The sequence below is a fragment of the Saimiri boliviensis genome, chromosome 14 (genome assembly GCF_048565385.1).
Source record: "Saimiri boliviensis isolate mSaiBol1 chromosome 14, mSaiBol1.pri, whole genome shotgun sequence".
NCBI classification, from domain to species: domain Eukaryota; kingdom Metazoa; phylum Chordata; class Mammalia; order Primates; family Cebidae; genus Saimiri; species Saimiri boliviensis.
In genome coordinates, this window is record NC_133462.1 from 84,259,501 (window position 1) to 84,286,478 (window position 26,978).

The window sequence follows — 26,978 nt, forward strand, 5'->3', positions numbered from 1 at the left end:
CTGACTCTTTCTTCCCTGTGACTGAAAATGGATGGCACAAAAGGTGGCTCCACATAATAGCCGTTGAGGAACTGCAGGAGCAAAAAATAGAATTTCAGAAGAGTATCAGGGGTGATCTAGAGCTAAGGGGACCATAGAATTTCTCATATCTGACAGTAAAAGGAGCCCAGGCATGGTGGCTCATGCCTGTAATCCTAGCGCTTTGGGAGACTGAGGTGGGCGGATCACTTAAGATCAGGAGTTCAAGACCAGCCTGACCAACGTGCTGACACCCCGCCTCTGCTAAAAATAAAAAAAAAATTAGCTGGGCATAATGGCAGGTGTCTGTAATCCCAGCTACTCTGGAGGCTGAGGTGGGAGAATCGCTTGAACTCAGGAGGCTGAGGTTGCAGTGAGCCGAGATCACGCCATTGCACTCCAGCCTGGGCAACAGAGCCAGACTCTGTCTCAAACAAAACAAAACAAAACAAAAAGGCGGGGGAGGAGAGCAAAAGGAGCAGAACTGCTCATTTCATTAGGACAGCAAGGCTAACCTGAATGGCCCTGGAAGCCTAGACATTTGCCTGCGTGATCTTTAACACACTTTAATAAGCACTGGGCTCACCTACGGTCTCATAGCCAGCATTAGGACTGACAGTCTGCGTCTCGGAGCCTCGGCTAGCACAAGCCACCCACACATGCGCAGAGTGCACCGCCCAGGCCACACAGGAATACCCTTTGAGTCAGAGCCAGCACGGTGCGCCTGGTGCTGAGTGTTCCGTGTCGACAACTGGGACCGATGGGATCATGACCTACTATGACAAATTTATAAGCTTCCTTAATGCATTGACAATAAATTGATCTGGGATGCCATTTTTGCTTAAAAAATTACATTCATAGTAAACGTTTGCATATACCTGGGGAAAAACTGCTAACTGGTTAACTCAGGGCAAACATGGTGAACGTTCATTTTCTATAAATTTGGATAATGTTTGAGTATTTATAACTTCCATTTATTTATTATTGCTTAAATAGAAAAAAATGATAACTAGAGAAATCACATTGCTCTTTGTTGTATTCGAAAAAGAAAATTGAAGGTTACTGTATGACCCAGCAATTCTAATTCCTAGGTATACAGCCAAGAGAAAGGAACACATATGTCCACACAAAAATGTGTACGCAAATGTTCTTAGCAGCATTATTCATCAGAGCCAAAAGGGAAACAACCCAAATGTCCAAGAACTGATAAACAAAATATGGTACAGCCATCCATTAGGGTATTATTTGGCTAGAAAAAGGCATGAGGCTGGGTGCGGTGGCTCACACCTGTAATCCCAGCACTTTGGGAGGCCAAGGCGGGTAGATCGTCTGAGGTTAGGAGTTCGAGACCAGCCTGGCCAACATGATGAAACCCAGTCTCTACTAAAATTTAAAAAATTAGCTGGGTGTGGTGACAGGTGCCTATAATCCCAGCTACTCAGGAGGCTGAGGCAGGAGAATTGCTTGAACCCAGGAGGCAGAGGTTGCAGTGAGCTGAGACTGTGCCACTGCACTCCAGCCTGGGCAACAAGAGTGAAACTCTGTCCCAAATAAATAAATTAAATTAAATTAAATTAAAAGAAAAAGGCATGAAATACTGATATGTGCTAAAACTTACAAGAACCTTGAAATCACCATGCTCAGGGAAAGAAGTCAGATACAAAATGTGATGTATTGTACAATTCCATTTATATGAAACGTCCAGAATAGGAACACCCATAAAGACAGAAAGTAAGTGAGGGCTTGACAGGGGTTGGGGGGATTTGGAGAAATCAAGACTGGCTGCTAATGGATACAGTGTTTTTTGGGGGGTGATTAAAATGTTCTAGAATTAGAGATAATAATCGGACAACTTTGTGAGCATATGAAAACCCACCAAAGTGTATACTTTAAAAAGTATGTGAATCATAGCTCAGAAAAACCAAAACTGAAGGAAGAGGGAAGACAAGTTCATGTCGCACCGTTCAGGTTCGATGTGGCATTTCTTTCAGTTAATGATTGTACGTATCTTATTCCTGTTCCTAGACTATGATCATCATAGGATCAGGACTTTCACACCCAGCCCCTCACAGGTTCTCTTTACGTAGGGTTTTCTCTTTATGCAGGGTTTTCTTTATGTCATCAGTTCTCAGTGAATGTTGTTGAAAAGCCTAGGAAGGGACTGGCACCTTGGGGTCAGCTTCATTCTGATGACCTTTTGCTGCTTTCCATATGCCCAAACTGATCAGCCAGGGCATATCCGACACAGAGTCATTTTGCACACGTTGTGTCATTTCAGTGGGGAATGCTGTGAATTTAGCTGGCCAACAGCACAGAAAGGCATCCCAAGAATATTAGAGAAACAAGCAAGAAAGCCAAGTTAAGAAAACAAACAAAAGTGTTTCCACCGATCTTTGAGCTAGAAACATTTTTTTTTTAAGTAGCAAGAATCCAACAAATATTTAAACCACAAATCGATTCCAGGGTGTATATATAATGTCAAAATATGTGGTTGAACAGTTTGTCATATCTGAGCTTGCTGCCAAACACAAGCTTCGGCATTTCAAGCTCGGATATTTGGGGTAAAAAGGGCTAATGAGGTTGCTCTTCAAACATAAGCTTTATTGTGGATTTTGGAAACTTCTCCTGGGGTGGGGAAGGTATAAAAGCCAAGCCTGAAACAAAGAAGCAAGAACACACCACCTGTGGGGTGAAGGAATTTAGAAGAAAAGAGAACACACTTTAGAGAAGTTAATAACATCTCCCAAAATTAATCAGTAAAGCATACTCAATTTTCTTTCACTGCTGAAGGTGGTATTTTTTTAAACCTCACTTTATCTAATGGTGACACAGAAGGAAATGATTTTTTGATTTTAGCAACTTAAAATGATAACGGATTTAACTGTGACTATGGCAGGGGAGGGGGTCTGAAAAACCATTCTTCCAGCTGAGTTTTATTTAGTCAAATTTTGCAAAGCAATTGAAGTTCTACATTAAACACACAAGGAAAATGACGCATGACAAGTGAGACAATTTGTTGGCATCTGCTATGGCTTGAATGTCCCTTCCAAAACTCATATTGAAACTTAATTCCCAGTGCGGCAGCATTTGGAAATGGGCCTCTAAGAGGTGATTGGGTCATGAGGGTTCTGCCCTGAAGAGCTAATTAATCCAGTCATGGATTAATGGATTAATGGGTTATCACAGGAATGGAACTGATGGTTTTCTTATTTTTTTAAGACGGAGTCTTGCTCTGTCACCAGGCTGGAGTGCAGTGGCGCAATCTCAGCTCTCTGCAACCTTCACCTCCAGGTTCAAGCTCTTCTCCTGCCTCAGCCTCCCAAATAGCTGAGACTACAGGCGTGTGGCACCACACCCCGCTAATTTTGTATTTTTAGTAGAGACGGGTTTTCACCATGTTAGCCAGGATGGTCTCTATCTCTTGACCTCGTGATCCGCTCGTCTCAGCCTCCCAAAGTTGCTGGGATTACAGGCAAGATCCACCGCACCTGGCCCTGGGACTGATGGCTTTACAGGAAGAGGAAGAGAGACCTGAGGTAGCATGCCCAGCCCCTGTGCCACCTCTGCAGACAGCCCCCACCAGAAAGAAGGCCATCACCAGATACAGCTCCTTGATCTTGGACTTCTCAGCCTCCATAACTATAAGAAATAAATTCTTTTTCTTTATGAATTACTCAGTTTCAGGAATTCTGTTACAAGCAACAGAAAAGTGACTAAGACAGCATCTGAAGGGACAAACATTTAACATGGTAGAGTTTTCACCATTTTTACTTTAATTCTGGAATTTTTGAATGAATGTTACCAGGATCCTCAGACTTGCACAGAAAGGATTCTCCTGACCATCTGCAAGCATCCAAATCAGTTAATCCTTTTGAGGGCAGAGTTCAGAATGGACGTTGACCCATCAGCGAATCCATTTTGGTATTGGCCACACAATGGAATTGGCACCCCAGCATTCACAGTGGCGCACCCCTGATGGTCAATCATAACCATTCTATGACGTCAGGAGCACCAGGAAAGAGAGACAGGAGGGAGAGGATGACGAAATCAACTTTACCTGCCACAGACTTTGGTCTCAGCCAGCCTTCTATGGCCCTTCTGGGGCTTGACAATCATTATTATAGGTCTGGCCAGGCACAGTGGCTCACATCTGTAACCCCAGCACTTTGGGAGGCCGAGGCAGGCAGACCACCTGAGGTCAGGAGTTCGAGACCATCCTGGCCAACATAGTGAAACCCCATCTCTACTAAAAATACAAAAATTAGCTGGGTGTGGTGGTGCATGCCTGTAATCCCAGCTACTTGGGAGGCTGAGGCAGGAGAATCACTTGAACCTGGGAGACGAAGGTTGCAGTGAGCCGAGGTCACGCCACTACACTCCAGCCTGGGAACAGAGTGAGACTCTGTGTCAAAAACAATGATAGGTCTGTGAGCAACACCACATAAAATTAGAGAGACTCTAAGAAAAAAAGACATGAAAGAGGTTTCAAAGAAACGCAGGAAAGCGAGGGGCATAAGCAATTCTTGGTCCAGCCTGCATCATTTTAACACTACGGCCTTTGCGGCCACACTCCGGGCAGTTGTGAAGATGGGCTCCCAATGGCTGTCCCCTGAGATGGAGAAATCAGCACAGGAAAGAAAGAGTTTGCCATATTAGAAAAATGGGTCTCCCCAAGGGATGCCCGTAGAGAATAGGAGAAAGAATGGGGAAAGAGACACCACGTATTGCTGCCATAAGAAAAACACGCCACACCTCTGGAGATGTGCGTAAAGGCAACGTGGAAAACAAGCACCAAAACAAAAACTCCACTCCTCCTTCTCCCGCATGAAATGGACATAGAAAAGCAAATTACCTTCCGCAACACATTGCCTTCCATTGCCCATATAGCCAGCGACACAGCTACAGCAGAAGCCCGTGGCATAGTCCCTGCACTCTGCGTGCACCGAGCACTGGTGTCTGTTGTTGGCACACGTCTGGCGGGAATCCGTGTTATAGCTGAAAACTGGTCCAAGAAAACAATTGAACACTTGTAAGCATTTCACGCAGCTCTAGTCCAGTGGGCCCTCAAGCACTGCAGGGACTCAACAGCTGGGGCATGGGCAATTCAAGAGACCAGGCTTACTACAGAAGATTAAAATCCACGGCAGGTAGCTACTTAAATAGTTACGTGAGCCTGGGCAACAAGGTGAAACCCCCCATCTCTACAAAAAATACAAAAATTAGCCAAGCATAGTAGCATGCACCTGTAGTCCCACCTACTGGAGGAGGCTGAGGTGGGAGGATCGCTTGAGCCTGGGTGGTTGAGGCTGCAGTGAGCTGTGATTGTACCACTGCACTCCAGCCTGGGCAACAGAGCCAGATCCTGTCTCAAAAAGATTTTTTAAAAATGTAATGTGGCACCCCAACTCACATCACTGAGGCAAACAGGTCTAAAAGGAGTTCAGGAATCACAAGGTGATTATTAATCATTGAAAACTGCAGCTGGGTGTGGTGGCTCATGCCATAATCCCAGCACTTTGGGAGGCTGAGGCAGGCGATCACAAGGACTGGAGATCAAGACCCTACTGGTGAACATGGTGAAACCCCGTCTCTACCGAAAATACAAAAATTATCTGGCCATGGTTGTGCATGCCTGTAATCCCAGCTACTTGGAAGGCTGAGGCAGGACAATTGCTTGAACCAGGACCTGGGAGGTGGAGGTTGCAGTGAGCCGAGATCATGCCACTGCATTCTAGTCTGAGCTACAGAGCAAGACTCCATCTCAAAAAAAAAAAAAAAGAAAGAAAACCGCTAGAATCCAGTGTACTTGGCGTCACGGAGTCAATATTAGATTAGTACTATCCAATAGCAATCTTAGGATGGTGTCATCTAGAGTAGTGAGAAGAATGATCTTCACATTTGCGGGGACTTTTACTATACATATATATATATATATATATAAACATGTATGTTACATATGTAATATATAAAATATAAATATATTACATATATGTAATAGGTAAAATAGAAAACATGTTACATCATAAATATAATATACATATATGTATATTATATGTATGTATAATATGTATATTATATATTATAATAGATAAAATACATTTACATATTATATATAGCATATATAATATATAGTATGTATATATAATTTTAACTTTTTTATTGTGGTAAAATATGCATAACAAAATTTGCCATTTTAACAACCTTAAAATATATACATATATTGTATCCTCCTTCCTCAGCTTTCCAAGTAGCTGGGACTACAGGTGGGTGTGATTGTGCCTGGCTTATATTTTTTTTTAAATTTTAAATAACCCCCCCAACATAATTTTTCCCCAAGGAATAATTTGGAAGTACTTATACTCAAAAATAATATTGCCCTCTTAACACCTGGGCTAAAAAGCCTTTGACCCAAGAAACAAAAAGAATGTCTCCCTATTTTAAATTTCCACCTTTGAAGTTCATTTTATTAGAATCATGAACTAGCTCATTATATTTAATAATCCAGAGCAAATTAATTTGGAATGAAGTTCAAAAGCACAAGAGGGGTGAACTTTTAGAGAGCATAATGATCCCATTTATAATTGACTGTTATGAGTGAAGATAAAAGCAGAGTTTAAACCCAGGTAGACTCTGAGTCCTACATACTGGGAAGAGAATTTCCGGCTTTATAAAGACAGCGTTTGGAGTGGAGAACACTTGAGTCCTGAACTGAACACGTGATGCTACTGATTGCTTAAACTCCAGCAGGCCATAATGACCTCCACTCAGGGGTCATTATGGCCTGTGTATATGTGAACTATTCAGATAACATCAGGAATGCACTACTGGCCACAGAAGACTGATCTTTCTCATAAACACAGGGAAATAACTGTAGCAGAGGGACGGAAAAACATCTGTTTTAGACGCATTCTAGGTGCAAATCTAGGAGGCTGGAGTATAGTGATGCGATCTCAGCTCACTGAAACCTCCATCTCCCAGGTTTAAGCAATTCTCCTGCCTCAGCCTCCTGAGTAGCTGGAATTACAGGTGTCCGTCACCATGCTCAGCTAATTTTTTGTATTTTTAGTAGAGACAGGGTTTCTCCATGTTGGCCAGGAAGGTCTCGAACTCCTGACCTCAGGTGATCCACCCGCCTCAGCCTCCCAAATTGCTGGGCTCACAGGCATGAGCCACCACACCCAGCTGGAACACCTTTTATAAGACAAATGAAAGCATCCAGGAGTTCTATTTTCCCTTAAAAATAGTTGACCAGAAAATGTACTGTAAAACTTTTGTTTTGAGACGGAGTCTTGCTCTGCTGCCCTGGCACAATCTCAGCTCACTGCAACCTCCACCTCCCGGGTTCAAGCAATTCTCCTGCCTCAGTCTCCTGAGTAGCTGGGACTACAGGTGTGTGCCACTACACCCAGCTAATTTTTGTATTTTTAGTAGAGACGGTGTTTCATCATGTTGGCCAGGGTGGTCTTGATCTCTTGACCTCGTGATCCACCCGCCCTCATCTCCAAAAGTGCTGGGATTACAGGCATGATCCACCGCACCCAGCCCCCCCCCCCTTTTTTTTTAACAGTATCTTCTTATATTGTGTGTTTTCTTTTTTTTTTTTTTAATCTCCACAAACCAACTCTGAAACTGATGGGATGTGTGAAGAAAAATAATCAACAATTCTAATTCCAAAACCAAGAGGAAGTAAATGTCAAAGATAAGCTTCATAAACAGCCAAAGAATGTCTAAAATATTTTTTCAGGTGGATGAATACATTTCTGATCTGAGAAATTACAAGAAAATCTGACTTTCAAAATAATTCTAAAGCCTGTTTTCTCTTTAAAGCAGGCAGAATGGAATCCTAGGAAACTTGAACGAAGACACACTCAACAGTCTCCAAAACCACGGTCCTAATCCCAAAAGATCAACAAGCCGCTCTGAAGCCATCGGGCATATGACACCAAGGCTCCCTGGCTGTGAGAGTTCAGCTTCTACTTTCCCAAGCTCTTATCCTTACAAATCACCATATAATGCTCACAGCTGACATCTCCCCAGCACTATGCCTGTCTGGGAGCCCACACACCCAAGAACGTTACCAGCTGCAGCTTAAATGGTCTTACCAACTCCCGTTTCCTCAACTTCATCCACATCTAGGACCTGCGGGTGCTGCTGGTGAAAAGTCTCCACTGCCAACTGGAAAGACCTGGTCCTCTCCGTGGGAGGTCTGGGCGGCTTTTCAGTAGCTGCCCGGCGCGCGGAGAGAACGCTGGGCACACTGTATGTGTCAGCACCTCCCCTTCTCAGAGCCTTGTACGGGAAGGGCGTGGTGCCCACATCCTCCAGGCCCGGACGAGTGGTCACCAGGACATAATCTTCATCCTCATCATCATACTCCGCTCCATCTTCGGTTCCGAGTATCACGTCAGCGGGCACTACGCCACTGGTGGTGGCTGGACTCCCGATCTCAAACACCCAGACACCCTGCTGGCCAGAGTTGCTACTCCTAGGAAGAAGGACAGGCTTCTTAGAAACAGGCTAGCAACCCACGAACAGCCGGCACTACCCAAGCAGAGGGAGCCCTGGGAATCTGCGTTGGTCTGCAGCCCATCACCTGCAGCAAGGACTGGAGAGCGGACAGAGCACTGGCCACCATGTCTGGGCATCATGAGGCTGAGATAGTCTAGGGCTGTCTGGTGAGACTGTGTTCAAGTGGGCACAATACAGCACAAGCTCAGTCCCAGCTATTCCAGAGCTGGCTGCAGGGACATTGGCAGGACTTAAAAATCAACTTACTCATCCTAATTGCTGCTTACATGCCCCTACCTTACGAGTTAAGGTGGCTCATAGAACTGACGGTAGCTTTAGGACTGAAGTCATTCCTGTTCTCCACTATCTCTTTCCATGGCACAGTCTGATACAATAGAAAATACATATTTGGTCCCTGTCCTCCCGTTCCGAAACAAGAGCTCCTAAAGCCCTCGGAATTTCTGGAGTGATAAGAGTGTCTTTTGTACGCTAATGAGTCAACTGATGGGTGGAGGCTCCTAGACAGTTTCAGGATGGAGGCTGGTGGCCAGAAAGACCAAGGCATGATTAGAGGGTTGGAATGTTCAGCTCTCTCCATTGCCTCCAGGGAGAAGAGATGGGTTGGAGATTGAGTCAATCACCAATGATCAGTGATTTAATCAACCATGCCTATGTAATGAAACCACCATAAAAGTCCTGAAATGATGGGTTCAGAGAGCTTCTGGGTTGAACACATCACGGCACTGGCAGGGTGGTGTACCCAGAGAGGATGTGGAATCCCTGCCCTCTTCCGCATACCTTGTCCTATTTCTCTCTTCCATTTGGTTGTTCCTGAGTTGTAGCGTTTAGAACGAACTGGTAATAGGAAAGCATTTTTCTGTTATGTGAGCCATTTGAGCAAATTATCAAATCTGAGGAGTATGTCATGAAAACCCGGGATTTGAGTAAAGACAGTGACGTGTGGGAGCTTATTTGTACCAGCCTGTGAGAGCTAGCTGGTAAAATTTTAGGAATTTTGCAAGCCAGTTACTAAACACAGCCATTCTAAACAATTAAATTAAATTAACAATTAAAGTACACGAGCTTCTAGTTTCAAGTTATATTTTTTAAAAGGAAAAAATATCCAAAACTCATCATATTCTAATTCTCTTACTACTATCCATGCTCTTGAAATTATATATACTAAATCGATTGCATCTTTATGGTGAGAATATATATAATGGTGCATGTTTTCTGAACTCTTCATTGAGTGACATGATGTTAATAACTTGAAATTGGCTGTGGTAGGAGTATTTACATCACAGAAATAGGCAAATGCTATAAATCAGGGCTCCCCCTGCCCTCATAAAACCAGTTGTTAAGCATTTACCAGCATTCTACTAAGTGAAGGGCAGAGGAATCTCAAGCTAGATTTGATGATATAAAATTAAAAGGTGGTTTTAGGGGATTCACTCTTGGTTTTTAAAGAATAATGGCAGAGGAGAGGTTTTAACTTTCAAAAACCAGTATGAGCTTTTTCCCCTTTTGCCAAATTCTACAACATAACCTGAGAGCACTATTTCTGTTGTAAGAATTTTCCCCCTAGTCAATGTGAAGGAAAAGGTTTTCTCAGCCTTGAGATCAAAGAAGGAGATAGGTTTGAATAACCCTTATTTCTAACTGAACTTAAAGAAAAAATGGTAAAAACTGTTTAAAGCCTGGGCATAGTGGCTCACACCAACACTCTGGGAGGCTGAGGTGGGCAGATCACCCAAGGTCGGGAGTTCAAGACCAGCCTGGCCAACATGGTGAAACCCCGTCTAATCAATTTGTCTAAAATACAAAAATTAGCTGGGCATGGTGGCACGCACCCGTGACCCTAGCTACTCTGGAAGCTGAGGCGAGAGAATCACTTGAACCTAGGAGGCGGAGGCTGCAGTGAGCCGAGATGGCACCACTGCACTCCAGCCTGGGCAACAGAGTGAGACTCTGTCCCCCCCACCAAAAAAAAAAAACTGTTTTAAATACGGATGACATCTTAAAAATAGGATAACTGTTCATTCTAAGAATAGATTCCCTTTAAGTTCATCAGAAAAAGAGTACTTAATAATATAAAAACTGTATGTAAAACTTAAATCCATAGAAAGATGTTTAGGTAACTATCTATGATACCCATTACATTATCCTTATTAAAAAATATTATTGAGAGTCTACTGAAGAACAAAGAAAGCATACTTGGCCAAATTTTCAATGGATTCTCTGTCATTAGCAAATATATTGTAAGCTCCATTGCTCTTCCACAAGTATCCCACTGAACCTTGACTGAATGCAACCACAGCAGGAACTTGGTGGTTTTCCTTCTTTGAGAATGTCGTATGGAACTGCAGGCCATCTTCAGGATAAAGGAAAATGGCGTAGGAGCTGGACTCAGAGGAGGCTAGAACAGCCTGGAACGTGTTTCTCTGTGAAGATGAGTTAAAATTCAGTTACTTGGGAAAATATCTACAGATCTTAAAATGTGTTATTCACCAGATGATATATAAAGAGTACAGTACTGTAGAGACACGGCAATATTCTCACCTTATTCTAAAAGAAGTACTTTTGTAGCAAAGACCAAGGATTCTGGGATAGTTCCACTGAAACATCCCTAAGGCTATGCCAATATGACATTTTCTGATTAATTCATAAATATTTTCTGCATAACTGTGGCCCTAAGGTTAACACAAAATTGTACAGATGGTACTTCCTGATGATGACCTAAAATCTCAGGCAATTTAGGAAATTCTTACCCACAGAATTTGTTTCCATGGCCTTTAAACATATTCAACCATATTCATCATTTAACAAACATTTACTGAACCAAAGCACCATATAGTAGGAAAAAAAAAAAAATGAGATGTGGTAGAAAACAGACCTGGCTCCAAATCTTTGCTCTACTCATTAGTGGCTGTGTGACCTTGGCCATGATACCTGAGTTCCCAAAGCCTTGATGTTTGCATCTGTAAAATGGAGATGAAACCACCTCCTTCACAGAAATGAGGAAGACTACATGAGATAACATCTGAAAGAGCAGGCTGGTTAGGCGTGATGGTTCATGCCTATAATTCCAGCACTTTGGGAGGATGAAGTGGATGGATCACCTGAGTTCAGGAGTTCAAGACCAACCTGACCAACATGACAAAATCCTGTCTCTACTAAAAAAATTACAAAATTAGCTGGGCATGGTGGTGGGCGCCTGTAATCCCAGCTACTTGGGAGGCTGAAGCAGGAGAATCACTTGAACACGGGAGGCGGAGGTTGCAGCGAGCCGAGATCATGCCATTGCGCTCCAACCTGGGCAACAAGAGTAAAACTCTGTCTCAAAAAAAAAAAAAAAGCATGCACAGAGCAAGTATTCCTTAAATATTAGCACCTTTCCTACATGCCAGGCATCGTCCTGAGCTCTGTGGATATGAAGAAAAAAATAATGTGGTTCTCACACTCACAAGAATCTACAGTCTAGATGGGAAAGCTGACATGTGAACAAAATATTGCAAAACCTGAGGTTGGATTCTGTAATAGAAATATTTGCAAAGTGCTGCAGGAGCTGTAACAGGAAGCGTCCCGTGCCAGGAGGGGTGGGACTGGAGGAGGCTGCGGTTGGTCAAAGCCTCATGGGAGGCCCCAGTCTGAATGAACAAGCAGGAGGAAGTTGCCACCTATGGGGGGGGTCAGGGAGAGGACGTCCCAAGCAGAGAGGACGGCCCGCGCAAAATACTGCGGTGTGGGGGGGCGAGGGGGGAAGGAGCGGAGGCAAGGTCAGGGAATGACGCGGCATTTGGTACAGTGGCTGCAAAGGGTAGGCGGAGGTAGAACAGATTCGGTCCAAGGGGCAAGCAAGGGCCCCTCCATACTAGGGGTTGGGCGTTTACGGCCCAAGTGAAAGGGAGGCACTTGAGACATTTAACATTTAAGCTGTTTTCAAGTTTCACACTCAGACAGATAACAGCTGGCCAGCAAAATGTGTCACGTGGCCTGTAACAGACTTTCCCAAAGTGTGCTCTGTGGGATGTGATGCATCCTTGCTGGAGCAGGGAAGGAAGACGTATGGTCACAGGTTTGGAGCCTGCTCAGTTAAACAGTATTAGGCAAGGCCGGGAGTGGTGGCTCACGCCTTTGGTCCCAACTGCTCAGGAGGCTGAGGGAAGAGAATCACTTGAACCCAGGAGATGGAGATTGCAGTGAGCCAAGATGGCACCACGGCACTCCAGCCTGGGCGACACAGCAAGACTCTGTCTCCAAAAACAAAAACAAAAGAACCAATATTAGGCAAGTTTCCTGACTGCAGGACTTTCCTGGGTGAGTCACCAAGAGGGAGACACAGTTTTAGCATTTCCCCAACTAGAAGGCCTTTTCCTCAAGGACTATCTTGTAGGACTGGTGTTTTGAGGTACACACTTTAGGAACCACCCACCAGAAATATCTCCCACTGATATGAAGTGGTTTGGGGCCCTTCAAGCTTCTCTCTTCCTCATTATCCTACACAAGTGAACTTATGGTAGACAGAAATTTTTTTTCCAAGGGAAAATCGAGACCTGTCCTAAAAAGTCACTTTGGGTCTAGCAATGAGTTCCCAACCTACTCAAATACCCTGCTTCCTTCAAACGCAAGCCCATGCTCCACAGCCCAGCCCTTCAGCCTTCCCTGAAGACTGTACCCACAGAGATGCCCACCCTGGCTTATGACAACACTTGGATTCTGAACCACCCACGTGGTCCAAATGATTCTTGCTTCCCCAATCAAGTCTGGGCTCTACTTTGCTATCTTTGCATCCCTCAGGAGTACTTTGTTATTGTAACCTATCATTTCATATCGATAATTTCTCTAATCAGAAACTCTCCTTCCAGCTGGATTCAGTGGCTCATGCCTGTAATCCCGGCGCTTTGGGAGGCCAAGGCAGGTAGATCACTTGAGGTCAGGAGTTCGAGACCAGCCTGGCCAACGTGGTGAAACCCCATCTCTACAAAAATACAAAAATTAGCCAGTATAGGCCGGGCGCGGTGGCTCAAGCCTGTAATCCCAGCACTTTGGGAGGCCGAGGCAGGTGGATCACGAGGTCGAAAGATCGAGACCATCCTGGTCAACATGGTGAAACCCCGTCTCTACTAAAAATACAAAAAAAAAAAAACTAGCTGGGCGTGGTGGTGCATGCCTGTAATCCCAGCTACTTAGGAGGCTGAGGCAGGAGAATTGCCTGAGCCCAGGAGGCGGAGGTTGCGGTGAGCCGAGATCGCGCCATTGCACTCCAGCCTGGGTAACAAGAGCGAAACTCCGTCTCAAAAAAAAAAAAAAAAAAAAAAAAAAAAAAAAATTAGCCAGTATAGTGGCGCATGCCTATAATCTCAGCTGTTAGGGAGGCTGAGGCATGAGAATTGCATGAACCCGGGAGGCAGAGGCTGCAGTGAGCTGAGACTGCGCTACTGCACTCCAGCCTGGGCAGACTCCTTCGAAAGAAAGAGAAAAGAAAGAAAGAAGAAAGAAAGAAAGGATGAAAGAAAGAAGGAAGGAAGAAAGAAAGAAGGAAAGAAGGAAGGAAGGAAGGAAGGAGAGAGAGAGGAAGGAGGGAGGGAGGGAGGGAGGGAGGGAGGGAGGGAGGGAAGGAAAGAAAAGCTATCCTTCCACTATCTGCCACCTGAGGTAAGAGCAGCTGGGGAATATCATTTATCAACCCTATTTTTGCCAAATAGCAGTCTTGGCAGAAATTGGCTTTTTAAAATGTCTACTTGTCTTTGAAACACAGAGTTATACCGCCTTGCAGATAAGCTTTTGGAGATTTGGGTCCTGCCATAACTGCCTACCAGAGTTCACTCTGGATTTCCGGTCTGTATCAATGGTGTATGATGTATGTCATGATGTATGTCAAAGCAGCACAAAGCGTGAGACCAAAGTGTACGAAGACAGTGTGTCCGACTCCCTGCACGTGGACCTGGAAGAGTGCTTACCTTGCCTTCCTGGTCCGGGTCCTGGCTGGGTCCTTGGTAGGGGGCCACGGATTCCCAAGTGACAACCACCACAGTACTAGGCTGGAAAGAGATCTCCGGGAACCCTCTCTGGACACACTCTGCTGCCCGCTGAGTAACGGAGGGGGAAAAGTCTTCTCGATAATAAACCTTCCCCAGGCCATCCGTCGTGTCCAAGTCCGCCAGGAAAGGGGCGACTGCGCCGAATGTTGGTGGGAAGAGCCCGGGATGGGATTCTTTGGCCGGGGGTTCACTCGTGGCAATGATGCCATTTGTGGTGACCTGAGCAAAACCAAGTGCGGTTAAAAGGAATGCAGAAACAAGTCCTTTCTCAGTAAGGCTGAGCACCCACTCCCAGAATACCGTCACCAGGACCCATGCTATGTAAAATCTAACAGAATCTGAGAAAGATACGAGCCTGAACTGCAAACCCCAGCATTCTTTTCTAGGCAAAATGGGCTGTGTGGAAGGAGAACAGGAGTCATTATTCAAATCCTAGTGAATTTACTCAGAAAAGGGAATAATCGCTCCCTACTAGGACTGCTTAGTGCTGTGGGTACAAAGCACAACGTGAGATCCCATCTCTACACAAAAATACAAAAAATTAGCCAGGCTTGGTGGCCCGGGCCTGTAGTCCCAGCTACTTGGGAGGCTAAGCTGGGAGGATCGCTTAAGCCCCGGGAGGTCGAGGCTGCAGAGAGCCATGATTGCGCCACTGCACTCCAGCCTAGGTGACAGAGTGAACCCTTGTCAAAAAAAAAAAGAAAAGAAAAATGGTTAAGGTCCAGTCCCTGCCTTTAAGGTATACACAAGGATAAGCAAAAGGACTGATACAAAGAGATGAGGATACAATACAATGCCAGGAAGCGAATCCCTATGGGGCATTATGGTATCACTAATTATTTTTAAGAGTTTAATGTGTCAGGATAATAGCCAATATTTACTGAATACTTACCATATTCCAGGCATTTTACTAACATCTAACGCTCAGAAGAACCTCTTAAGACTAGGTACTACTGGCTGGGCACTGTGACTCATGCCTGTAATCCCAGCACTTTGGGAGACTGAGGCAGGTGGATCACAAGGTCAGGAGTTCAAGACCAGCCTGGACAACCACATGGTGTAAACCTGGTCTCTACTAAAAATACAAAAATTAGCTGGGCATGATGGCGGGCGCCTGTAATCCCCGCTACTTGGGAGGCTGAGGCAGGAGACTCACTTGAACCTGGGAGTGGAGGTTGCAGTGAGCCAAGACCATGTCATTGCATTCCAGCCTGGGTGACAGAGCAAGACTCTGTTCTGGGGGTGGGGGAAGGCTAGGTACTACTAATACCCATATTTTTCTAATGGGAAAATTAGGCAAATTCATCAGTGGCAGTAAGTGGCAACACAGGGATTTGAACCCCTGGAGTCTGACTCTAAAATTGGTCCTTTTAATTACCTACATGAGTTGCCTTCTTGAAATCAGTTATAACTGCCCATTAAAAGATATCACTGGCCGGGTGTGGTGGCTCACGCCTGTAATTCCAGCAGTTTGGGAGGCCAAGGCGGGCGGATCAGTAGAGGTCAGGCGTTCAAGACCAGCCTGACCGATAACGGTGAAACTAAAATTTCTCGACTAAAAATACAAAATTAGCTGGACATGGTGGCACGTGCCTGTAGGCTGAGGCAGGGAAATTGCTTGAGCCTGAGAGGTGGGGGTTGCAGTGAGCCGAGATTGCAGCATTGCACTCCAGCCTAGGCAACCAGAGCGAAACTTCGTTTTAAAAAAGATAGCATTGTTCTTAAGCTAAAACCCATGCACCTTGGGAAAATGGCAAAAGAGCCCCTGAGATACTGTGGCAAACAGCCCCCTGGTGTGGAGGCACTCGGGCTCACCCACAAGGTCTGACACCCCCTCACGTTCTTGTTATTGCACAATCCACTGATGATGGGAGACAAACCCAGTGGTCATTTTCCTTAGAGAATCTGTGAATTGAAAGAAATTCCCTAGCTGAGCAAGGTGGCTCACACCTGTAATCCCAACACTCTGGGAAACGGAGGCAGGTAAATCACTTGAGGCCAGGAGTTCAAGACCAGCCTAGCCTCGAGCATGGCAAAATCCCGTCTCTACTAAAAATACCAAAAAAAATAATAACTAGCTAGGTGTGGTGGTGGGTGCCTGCAGTCCCAGCTACTCAGGAGACTGAGGCAGGAGAATAGCTTAAGCCCAGGAGGCAGAGAATAGCTTAAGCCTGTGAGCCGAGATCGCACGGCTGCACTCCAGCCTGGGTAACAGAGCAAGACTGTCTCAAAAGAAAAAGAAAACAGAAAGAAAAAGAAATAGAAAAAAATTCCCTAATCAAAAGGGAGAGATTTTGCAAATGGCACTTTATTTTGCTCTTTAAGGAAAAACACGAATCCAGAAGAGCAACTCTCAGTGGATAGAAGCACCGTGGATTTTCCAGGCCACTTACTTTCCTCCCCTCCTCCTCCCCTTCCTCCTCCTCCTCCTCTTTTTCCGCCTCCTCCTCTCCCTCCTCCTCCTCATCTTCCTCCTCCTCCTCCTCCTGGCCACTATTTCCCTCCTCCTCCTCCTCCTTTTCCAGTCTCTTCACACCTCATTATAAGAAGCAGAAAAAAGCCGGGCGCGGTGGCTCAAGCCTGTAATCCCAGCACTTTGGGAGGCCGAGGCGGCTGGATCATGAGGTCGAGAGATCGAGACCATCCTGGTCAACATGGTGAAACCCCGTCTCTACTAAAAGTGCAAAAAATTAGCTGGGCATGGTGGCACGTGCCTGTAATCCCAGCTACTCAGGAGGCTGAGGCAGGAGAATTGCCTGAACCCAGGAGGCGGAGGTTGCGGTGAGCCGAGATCGCGCCATTGCACTCCAGCCTGGGTAACAAGAGCGAAACTCCGTCTCAAAAAAAAAAAAAAAAAGAAGCAGAAAATAGAAAGGAACTGAAGACCAAACTCGCAATATGCCAGAAACTTGCTATTATTAAAAAGGTTCAATGTGCAGAACTGGTTGGCGACCAGGTGAGTGTTGGAACCAGAGCTCTGTGAGGGAAATGTGGACTTAACAAAACCCTCTTTTAATATCTTTAATTTCCTTTAACCACATGTTATGAGCTGTTAACTCTTGGGGTGACATATTTTCCATCATCACCTGGCACCAGCAAGGCTTTTCTAGAAGATGCTGGCAGGCTGTGGAGAAGGGAGTCAGACAAGGGGCTTCTCCCAGCCGGTCCCTGTCTCCCTTCCAGGAACCCGAGCATCTCCCAGGGAGCTGCCGTGCGGGAGCGTGGGAAACGGCTCACTTTCTCAAGCCGCCAGAAGTTGGCAGTGAACAGCTGCTGGTGGGAAGCGATCACACGGAGGCCACATACAGACAACTTAGTTTTAAAAAGCTGTTTTCCAGTGCAACTTAAATCAGTCCAATAATTTTGAAAACACTCTCAGTGTCTGTTATTATTTGGAGTCTAGGCACGGAAATGTTTCTATTTTCACAAGGAATGTTTTAAGAGTCAGATTTTTAGACAAATATGAAGCCCTGCAAAGCTTTGGACAACGATCTAATAAATTTCTTTTCCTGGAGGTAACAATTAATAGCAAACTTGATGAACAATATTCCTGTCCACTTGGGTGCAAGCCTCACTCTGCAAAGTCCCTCAAATGCCTGATGCTCCTGTTACCCTTCTTCCTTTTCTCCATCTTTTGAAAGTGCCATTGGGCAATTCAACAGAAGGGCGGGGAGCAGAAGGGGAAAGGCCAGAGGCTCTCAGGCGGGAAGAGGCACAGACTCAGGCACAATCCCCAAGGGGACCGGGCTGGGGAGTCCTTGGGCCCATGCAGCCGCCTGACACACAGGCCAGTGTCATCAACATTCGCTTAGTTGGTAAAGCCAGAAAACTCGGAAGTGGGTCCCGGTTCCTTCTCTTTCTTACCAACTTCCTCCCTCCAACATACAGCAGGTCCTCAAATAATGTCATTTCCTTCAATGTTGTTTTGTTATAACACTGATGAGAAAAAAAAAACTCTTTCCGGCTGGAGCCACCGCCTGTGTGGAGTATGCACGTTCTCCCCATGTCTGCATGGGTTTTCTCTGGGTGCTCTGGTTTCCTTCCACATCCCAAGCTATGCTGACGTTGAACGAAGTGGTGCTAAACAGTCCGACTACGAGTGAGTGTGGGTGTGTGGGAGACCCCTTGCAATGGACCACATCCTGTCCAGGGTGGTTCCTACATGGAACCCTGTGCTGCTGGGATGGGCTCCGGCCACCCTGCACTCTAAACTAGAATAAGCAGTTGGAAAATGAATGAATGAATGAATGAATGAATATAAATTATCACAGAAGGAATATTCCTCAAGTACAGGTAATCACCCAAATGCACACCAATAAATGATGCTATGCCAAAGCACTCATCAAGCAGCCGGATTTGTGACTGTTTTTGAACCTCATGGTGGTCAGAAGTGCTCACAATGTTGCTTCGCAAGCATTTCTCCCTTGATTGAACCCACCACGACCATAACCTCCATCATTCACTGATTCATCAAAAATTGGGCAGATAATATCTTAGTTATTTTTATCCATCTTTCTGAAATGTATGTACAGCCACATTTACTTCAATGTTTAATACCAGAAATGTTTGGGGTTTCATATAGAAGTTTGGTGATGTGTTTGTGACCAGATATGAGCCATAGGACCATACATCTTGTTTCTGTCAATTAGCCTACAGTAAAATTGGTTTAGTTACGCATTGGTCAGCTCAAAGTCACAGTGTCCAAGAACCTATCGACAATGTTAAGTGAGAACTTACTGTATACGGCACTTTCTCCAGCTCAGCTACCACCAGCATGCCCCCGCCCAACCCCACCTCCTTAGACACATGGCTGGCCCTTCTCCTTCAGGCCTCAGCTGAAATAGTACCTTCTCAGAGAGCTTCCTGGATCCCTCCAGCATAAGCTCCTTCCACTCACCCCTTTCTTTCTTCCTTTACACCCGCAGCCCCTAATAGAGATCTCTGCTTCCTATTCATAGGTTCTGGCTGCTTTCCCCACTATGTGGTCATTCCTTCAGGGTCAGGGACTCCATTTGTCTTGGTCACACTACAGTTCCAGAGCTTACAGATGGTCTGATACATACGAGTCTCCCCACTTCTTGACTTCTTGCAACAAAGGGGCAGGCAGGTTCAAAGCAGATGAAGACCTGTGCACCCAGGTTATTTTAGAAATAAGGCCTGAGGGCAAACTCCGTGGTGAGCTGAAGGGCTGCAGAATGGTTCATTATTACTGCTGTTCTTGCCACTGGAGTAAAATATCAGTTACTAAAATAAAAGAGCATAACTTGAAATCAGTCATGTTTCCAGATCTAACTGCCAGTTTACAGGAAATACAGGAGACAGAAGAACATGCTAATGGACACAATGGGATGCAATCAGCAAAATCCAGAATATAAAACACTTGAGTGAATAAATACCTAGACTTTTTAATAAATAAATTTTAAAGGAAAAAAAAAAAGAGCTGGGGGTTTGGGAAGGACCTGTAGATTTTAAAAGTCCTAAAAGAATGGCCAGACACAGTGGCTCATGCCTGTAATCCCAGCACTTTGGGAAGCCAAAGAGGACAGATGACCTGTGGGCAGGAGTTCAAGACCAGCCTGACCAACATGGTGAAACCCTGTCTCTACTAAAAATCCAAAAAATTAGCTGGGCATGGTAGCAGGTGCCTGTAATCTTGGCTACTTGAGAGGCTGAGGCAGAATTGCTTGAACCTGGGAGGAGGACGTTGTGGTGAGCCGAGACCAAGCCATTGCATTCCAGCTTGGGCAACAAGACAGAAACTCCAACTCAAAAAAAAAAAAAAAAAAAAAATGTCCCGGCCAGGCACAGTGGCTCACCCCTGTAATCCTAGCACTTTGGGAGGCCGAGGCGGGCGGATTGCCTGTGCTCAGGCGATCACAGCCAGTCTGGGCAACATGGTGAAACCCCATCTCTACTAAAATACAAAAAATTAGCCTGGCATAGTGGCGTGCACCTGTAGTCCCAGCTACTGGGCAGGCTGAGGCAGGAGAATTACTTGAACTAGGGAGGTGGAGATTGCAGTGAGCCAAGATCGCACCACTGCACTACAGCCTGGGTGACAGTGTGAGACTCTGTCTCAACAACAACAACAACAACAAAAAGTCCTGAGAGACCCAATCTACCAAAGGCAATGCGTGGGGCTTTGTCTGGGCCCTGATTTAAAACAATCAACTGAAAAGCAAAATAAAACATTTCATGAAACCATTTGTATATTGGATGATATTAAGGAATTATTATCATTTCCTCAAGTGTGATCATGATTTTACTATTTTGTTTTTTTAAATCTTAAAAAAAAAAAAAAAAAGGGGGTCTCGCTCTGTCACCCAGGCTGGAGTGTAGTGACACAATCTCGGTTCACTGCAACCTCTGCCTCTTGGGTTCAACTTATTCTCCTGCCTCAGCCTCCCAACACCATGCCTGGCTAATTTTTCTATTTTTAGTAGAGATAGAGTTTCACCATGTTGGCCAGGCTGGTCTCGAACTCTTGATCTCAAGTGATCCACCCCCTCCTCGGCCTCCCAAAGTGCTGGGATTACAGGTGTGAACCACGGCGCCCTGCCTTAAGAGTCTTTTCTTTTGAGGTACATTCTGAAATATTAAGAATATAAATATTTGGCATTTGCTTAAAAATAATTCAGTTTGGGGATAAGGAGGGAACATTAGGAATAGGTGGGGACATTAATGAAAGAAGATGAGGGAAGGGGAGGAGAGGAAAGGAGGAAGGGAGAGAGGAAGGAATGGAGGGAGCAACGGAGGGAAAGAAAGAGAGAAAGGAATAGAAAGGAAAAGAAAAGAAAATCTCCTTGAAAAGCCTTGATAACCCCCAGCTCCTGTGATTGGCAAAGGCTTTTTCCCTTGGGAAGCCTTTCTGACCTCCGAACCAGGGCTTATCACATGTTTCTTTCTGTCTGCCCCTCTCTCTAAGTTTGCAATTGACGTCTTAGACCCCTCACTTAGGGATCCTGACTCCCAATGACAGCAGCACGTTCCTTGCTATGTTGATCATACCGCAAAACCCTCGTGGACTGAATGCGTTTCTGAGAAAGCCCATCTGAATCACTAAGAGTGCTGCTAATAATAATAATGTAATACTATCATCTTAAGGTAACTTCAGGTAACAAAATATTGCCTAGGTGATGTTCTCTGTGAATTTTCATTAAGGAGTAAAAACTTCTTTATTGAAAAACAGCTATTTCCAGCCTGTTGAGCAATATAAATATTGCCCTGAAATAGTGCTTACAATATCAGCTCACACTGGGAAAAAGTTCCTTTAGCGAAGTTAAACTTCAGCTCAGTATGCAGCTAGTAAAACTAAATGCCCCTTTACAGAACCATGTCTTCCCACTCACCCCAAGAAACACAGCAAACAATACAGCTTTTCATCCCGCTGCCCTAGGGCAGAGCATGTCAATTATATCACCAAAAAACCCAGGGTGAAAATGCCAAGCACCACATGGGTAACAGCTGGAACCATTTATGTACAATTGTTTCAATCCAACTGAGAAGAAGGGGATGGACAGAGCACCTCACTTATAATGGTGTCTCCCATCTTAGAAAGCACTTCCCATCTCATTTCATCTTTAACGTGAACTTTCAGATGGCGTGAATCACTGGAGAAAGTCTATATGCAGATGCTCAATAAATTTAAATTTTATGTTAGATTTCTGATGTCCAAATTAGCTGGGCATGGTGGCGCACTCCTGTAATCCCAGCTACTCAGGAGGCTGAGGCAGAAGAATTGCTTGAACCCAGGAGGCGGAGGTTGCGGTGAGCCGAGATTGTGCCACCGCACTCCAGCCTGGGCAACAAGAGCAAAACTCTGTCTCAGAACAAAAAAAAAAAAAAAGATTTCTGATATCCACATACACCCTGAAAAAGTGAAACAACAGCCATTTGCGGGGGCTTAAATGAGCTTAGTAACAGTCCCCAGGGCAGAAAGCAGCCTGCAGTAGTTCGGGGGAGCCTTCTCCAAAACATGTGTGGTTAGAAAATACTTGAGGTAGAAACAAATGAAAAACAAACAGGGTCCTTTTACAAATGCAAATGGCTGTACTGACAAAATAATGAAACTTGCAAAAGCAAACTCCATGGGTGGGAGGCAGCGGGAACTTAAAATAATTTAACATAAAGAGTGGAAAAGCAGCAAGCACCGACTGTCACCTGATGCTGAGGTCCTTTAATAAGGCTGTTTTCATCTTTCAAAATTTCACACAACAGGCATTTAGTACAACCATCCCTCTTTTCGAATACATGAAATAGACGAGAAAATGACAAGAGATTTTAATTTAACTTAATGTTACACAGCCAGCAAGTGATGGAACCAAGATCGGAACCCACATCTGCTGGAGTCCACAAACCCGGGCTCTTTCTGTTACACTTGGCTGCCTAGTTTACAGACACTGGGGGCAAAAGTCATGCAAGTTGCAATGTTTCTTGGGATGGCTTCAAAGTTAATGACAGGGCAGCTAGAAAAAGCTGGAAAACGAAAAGGGTCCAAAAAAAGGGAAAGCACAAAAAGGAAGTTTCGAAAATAGGCAAGTCTGGGACACAATCAAGGTAGAGACTGATTAATTTCAGTCCAGAGTCCACAAGTGGACCTGGAGCCTAATCCCTTTGCAAGGCACTTTAGAGTTTACAAAGTGTTTTTACTTTAGTTACATCGTTAAACCTAGCAAATATTAATATCATTTTCATTCTTTGAGAAAAAAATGAGTTTCAGTCCCTATAACTTGCCTAAGATCAAACATTAGAAGTGCCAGAACAAAACTCCAAGTCCAAATTACAAGTGATTCCCATTAACCCCATGGAAGAAATGACTGGCATGAAGTGGAAATAGAAACAAAAGGATTAGTAAATAAAGCTTAGGGGCAATCTATGAGTTACCAGAAAGGGGTCCCCATCCAAACCCCCAGAAAGTGTTCTTGGATCTTGTGCAAGAAAGAATTCAGGGCAAGTCTTGTGACCAGCTACAGATGGCTTAACCCACCCACCAGAGACCTTCTAAGCATCTTTCATGACCCTCAAAGTAGTATATTGCATCTTTTGGTCCCAGTTCATCCCCTTTGCCAGCACCCATGCCTGTTGCCACCAAGAATGGGGTGACCTGCTTCACCCATTGACCTTGGGCTTGGCCATATGACTTGCTGTAGTCCATGAGGTACTAGCACACATGACCCAAGAAGAGGCTTGAGAAAGCACAGGTATTTCCTCCTGTTCAGCTGTGCCTCTGACATCCCCATGAAAAGGACAAGCCTAAGCTGGCCCTCGAAAGCAGTGCTGTCCAACAGCATTTTTAGCAAACATTTAGAAATGTTCTGTAGGAGCATCGTCCAATACAACAACTAGCCCCAGGAGGGTACTGAGCACTTGGAATACGGCTCGTGTGACTGAAAGCCTGAAATTTTCACAGTGTTTAATTGTAATATAAATTTAGATACCTACACAGGGCTAGTGGCTACCATATTAGCCAAAATGGGCTTGGAGGATGAAAGACCTGTGGAGCAGAACAAAATCATCCCAAATACCCCATCAAGGCCACCCTACATCAGCCCACTACCAGCTGATTGCAGATATGTGAGCAATAAACGCTTAATATTACATGCCACAGGTTTTTGAGGTTGCTTTCTTTAAAACACATTTTTTTTTTTTTTTTTTTTTATAGAGACAGGGTCTCACTGTGTCACCAAGGCTGGTCTCGAACTCTTGGTCTCAAGCAGTCTTCCCACTCTGGCTTCCCAAAGTGCTGGGATTATAGGTGTGAGTCACTGCACCCTGTCAAGGTTGTTTGTTACACAGCAAAAGCTAACTGATGCATCCTATCTTTTGCCCTCCCTCCCACCCCCCACCTATCCCGACAGAAACTTCCTATTCCAATACAAATACCTGCTTTCTTCAGATCATACTCATCGTTTTCCCAGTATATGGCAGACTTCTCCCTATCCTCATGCATTTGCTCCTGCAGTACATCTGGAATGGCCTCTCCATTTCTGTCCACCTCCTCCAATTGGACCTGTCTTACCTCCTCTGTGAAGTCTTCCCTCACTACTCCAGCTCATAGCAATGGGTTTGATGTTTGAAAGCACTTTGAGTCAGACACAGACTTGGGTTGCCATTCAAGTTTTGGCATTTAACTGGTCGCATGCCCTTGGGTATATCACTAATTACTGATACTATTATTATTTCTTCATCCGAAGAAAGGGAGGATTGTTTCAAGGATTAAATCATATAAAACTAGCAAGTCTCTAACATATAGAGATATATACAACCAACAAGTATTTTCTTTCTTGGTGGATATCTCTTCCATTTTCCTAATGCCTAGAATAGTGAAGACCATCCACTGGTGCCTACACTTCATATCAATTCACCTTCTTCCATCAATGTGAAAAGAGCATCTGCACAGCTGTAGACAGTGGTGGACACTGCGATGTGTCACCAGATCCCTCTTCAGCTCCTGGAAATGTGTCCCTCCACTGTCAGCCCTCTTTGAGGGTTGCTTCCAGGGAAAAAGACTGCCTGACGCCAGGGTACACCTTCATCCATGGTAGCTCCTATCCACTGACTCCCTGACTCACTGATCCATGCAAGGGCACAGGGACCAAGTACTCTCAAGGCTTGAGATGACTCTGAACGGCTGTCCCAGCTTCTAAGCTCCCCCAGGGGCTGGCGGAAGACCTTTGCTGGGACTACCTTGCTGCTCTCAGCTTCTCCCTCTGCTCAGTCCTGCCTCATTTCCCACCCTTCCACAGGTATGGACCTAAGGACCACCCTAATGAAATAACCTGTCTCCCAATCTCCAGCATAGTCAAAGTCAGCTTCCTGGGAACCCTACATACAGGACAGATAGAAGACGCAGAGACCCCAGGGATCCATTCTCATGGAAATGTCGATCAAACCCAAATAGACAGGAACGTCTTTGACAGGAATTGTTTTGTAGGAATATATTTTCCAGACCTTTAGAATGTAATGCAGTTAGTCTGATGTCACAAGCAAAGGAGGACGAGCAGGTCCCAATTTAACAAAAGTGTTCTTGGCCAGGCCTGTAATCCTTTAATCCTAGCACTTTGGGAGCCCTAGGCAGGTGGATCACCTGAGGTCAGAAGTTTGAGACCAGCCTGACCACAGATGGTGAAACCCCATCTTTACTAAAAATACAAAGATTAGCTGGGTGTGGTGGCTAGTGTCTGTAATCCCAACTACTCAGGAAACTGAGGGACGAGAATCAGTTGAACCCGGGAGGCAGAGGTTGCCGTGAGCTACGATCAAGCCACTTCACCCAGGCTGAAGTGCCTGGGTGACAGAGTGAGACTGTGTCTCAAAAACAAACAAACAAACAAACAAAAAAAAACACAAACAAACAAAAGGGTCCTTATTCCGTCTTTACATGAGAAAAAGAAGTTTTCTTGTTATTTATTTATTTATTTTATTTTTTTCAAAGACAGGGTTTCACCATATTGGTCAGGCTGGTCTCAAACTCCTGACCTCAAGTGATCCTCCCGCCTCAGCCTCCCAAAGTGCTGGGATTACAGGCATGAGCCACCGCGCCCGGCGAGAAAAAGTTTCATTTTTATTTTCAATAACCACAAACTGTCCAGGCGAGGTGGCTCCCATCTGTAATCTCAGCACTTTGGGAGGCCGAGGCAGGCGAATCACCTGAGGTCAGGAGTTAGGGACTAGTCTGGCCAACATGGTGAAATCCCGCTTCTACTAAAAACATAAAATTCAGCCAGGCATAGTGGTGTGCACCTATGGTCCCAGCTACTTGCGAGGCTGAGGCAGGACAATCACTTGAACTCGGGAGGTAGCGGTTGCAATGAGCCCAGATTGTGCCACTGCACTCCACCTGGGCGACAGAGTGAGACTCTGTCTAAAAAAAAGAAAGAATAACCACAAACTGGTATTTAGCATTTTCTTTAACTATGAATGCAGGCAACAAGGCAGTCACTGACAGAAGTCACAGATCTTTTCATATCAGATCATAGTTGCTGCACATGTCTGGGAATATTGCTCATGATCTTCAATTCAATCATTACCTGCCCTGCCCTTGGATCCACTGCTACACCTTGTTATTTAATGTTGCTAAAAGTAAGCATATATTGGGCCGGGCATGGTGGCACACGCTTGTAATCCCAGCACTTTGGGAGGCTGAGGTGGGTGGATCACCTGAGGTCAGGAGTTCAAGGCCAGCCTGGCCAATATGGTGAAACCCCATCTCTACTTAAAATACAAAAATCAGCTGGGCGGTGGCAGGCGCTTGTAATCCCAGCTACTCAGGAGGCTGAGGCAGAAGAATCACTTGAACTCAGGAGACAGATGTTGCAGCGAGCCGAGACTCCGCCACTGCACTTCAGCCTGGGGGATAGAGTGAGACTCTGTCTCAAAAAAAAAAAAAAAGAGTAAGCTTATATACTATGT

General features: G+C 45.1%; 1 protein-coding gene across 1 annotated transcript in view; it reads right to left on the minus strand.

Annotated features, from left to right (window-relative positions):
* NID1 (nidogen 1) overlaps positions 1-26,978 on the minus strand; it is an 85,221-nt gene that overhangs the window by 56,633 nt on the left and 1,610 nt on the right. Inside the window, exons 2-5 of the mRNA XM_003935358.4 lie at positions 14,487-14,786; positions 10,741-10,967; positions 8,121-8,503; positions 4,871-5,020 (exon numbers count right to left, since the gene is read on the minus strand). Of these exons, the coding sequence (XP_003935407.1) occupies positions 4,871-5,020; positions 8,121-8,503; positions 10,741-10,967; positions 14,487-14,786 (1,060 nt within the window). The remainder of the gene's footprint in view (positions 1-4,870; positions 5,021-8,120; positions 8,504-10,740; positions 10,968-14,486; positions 14,787-26,978) is intronic.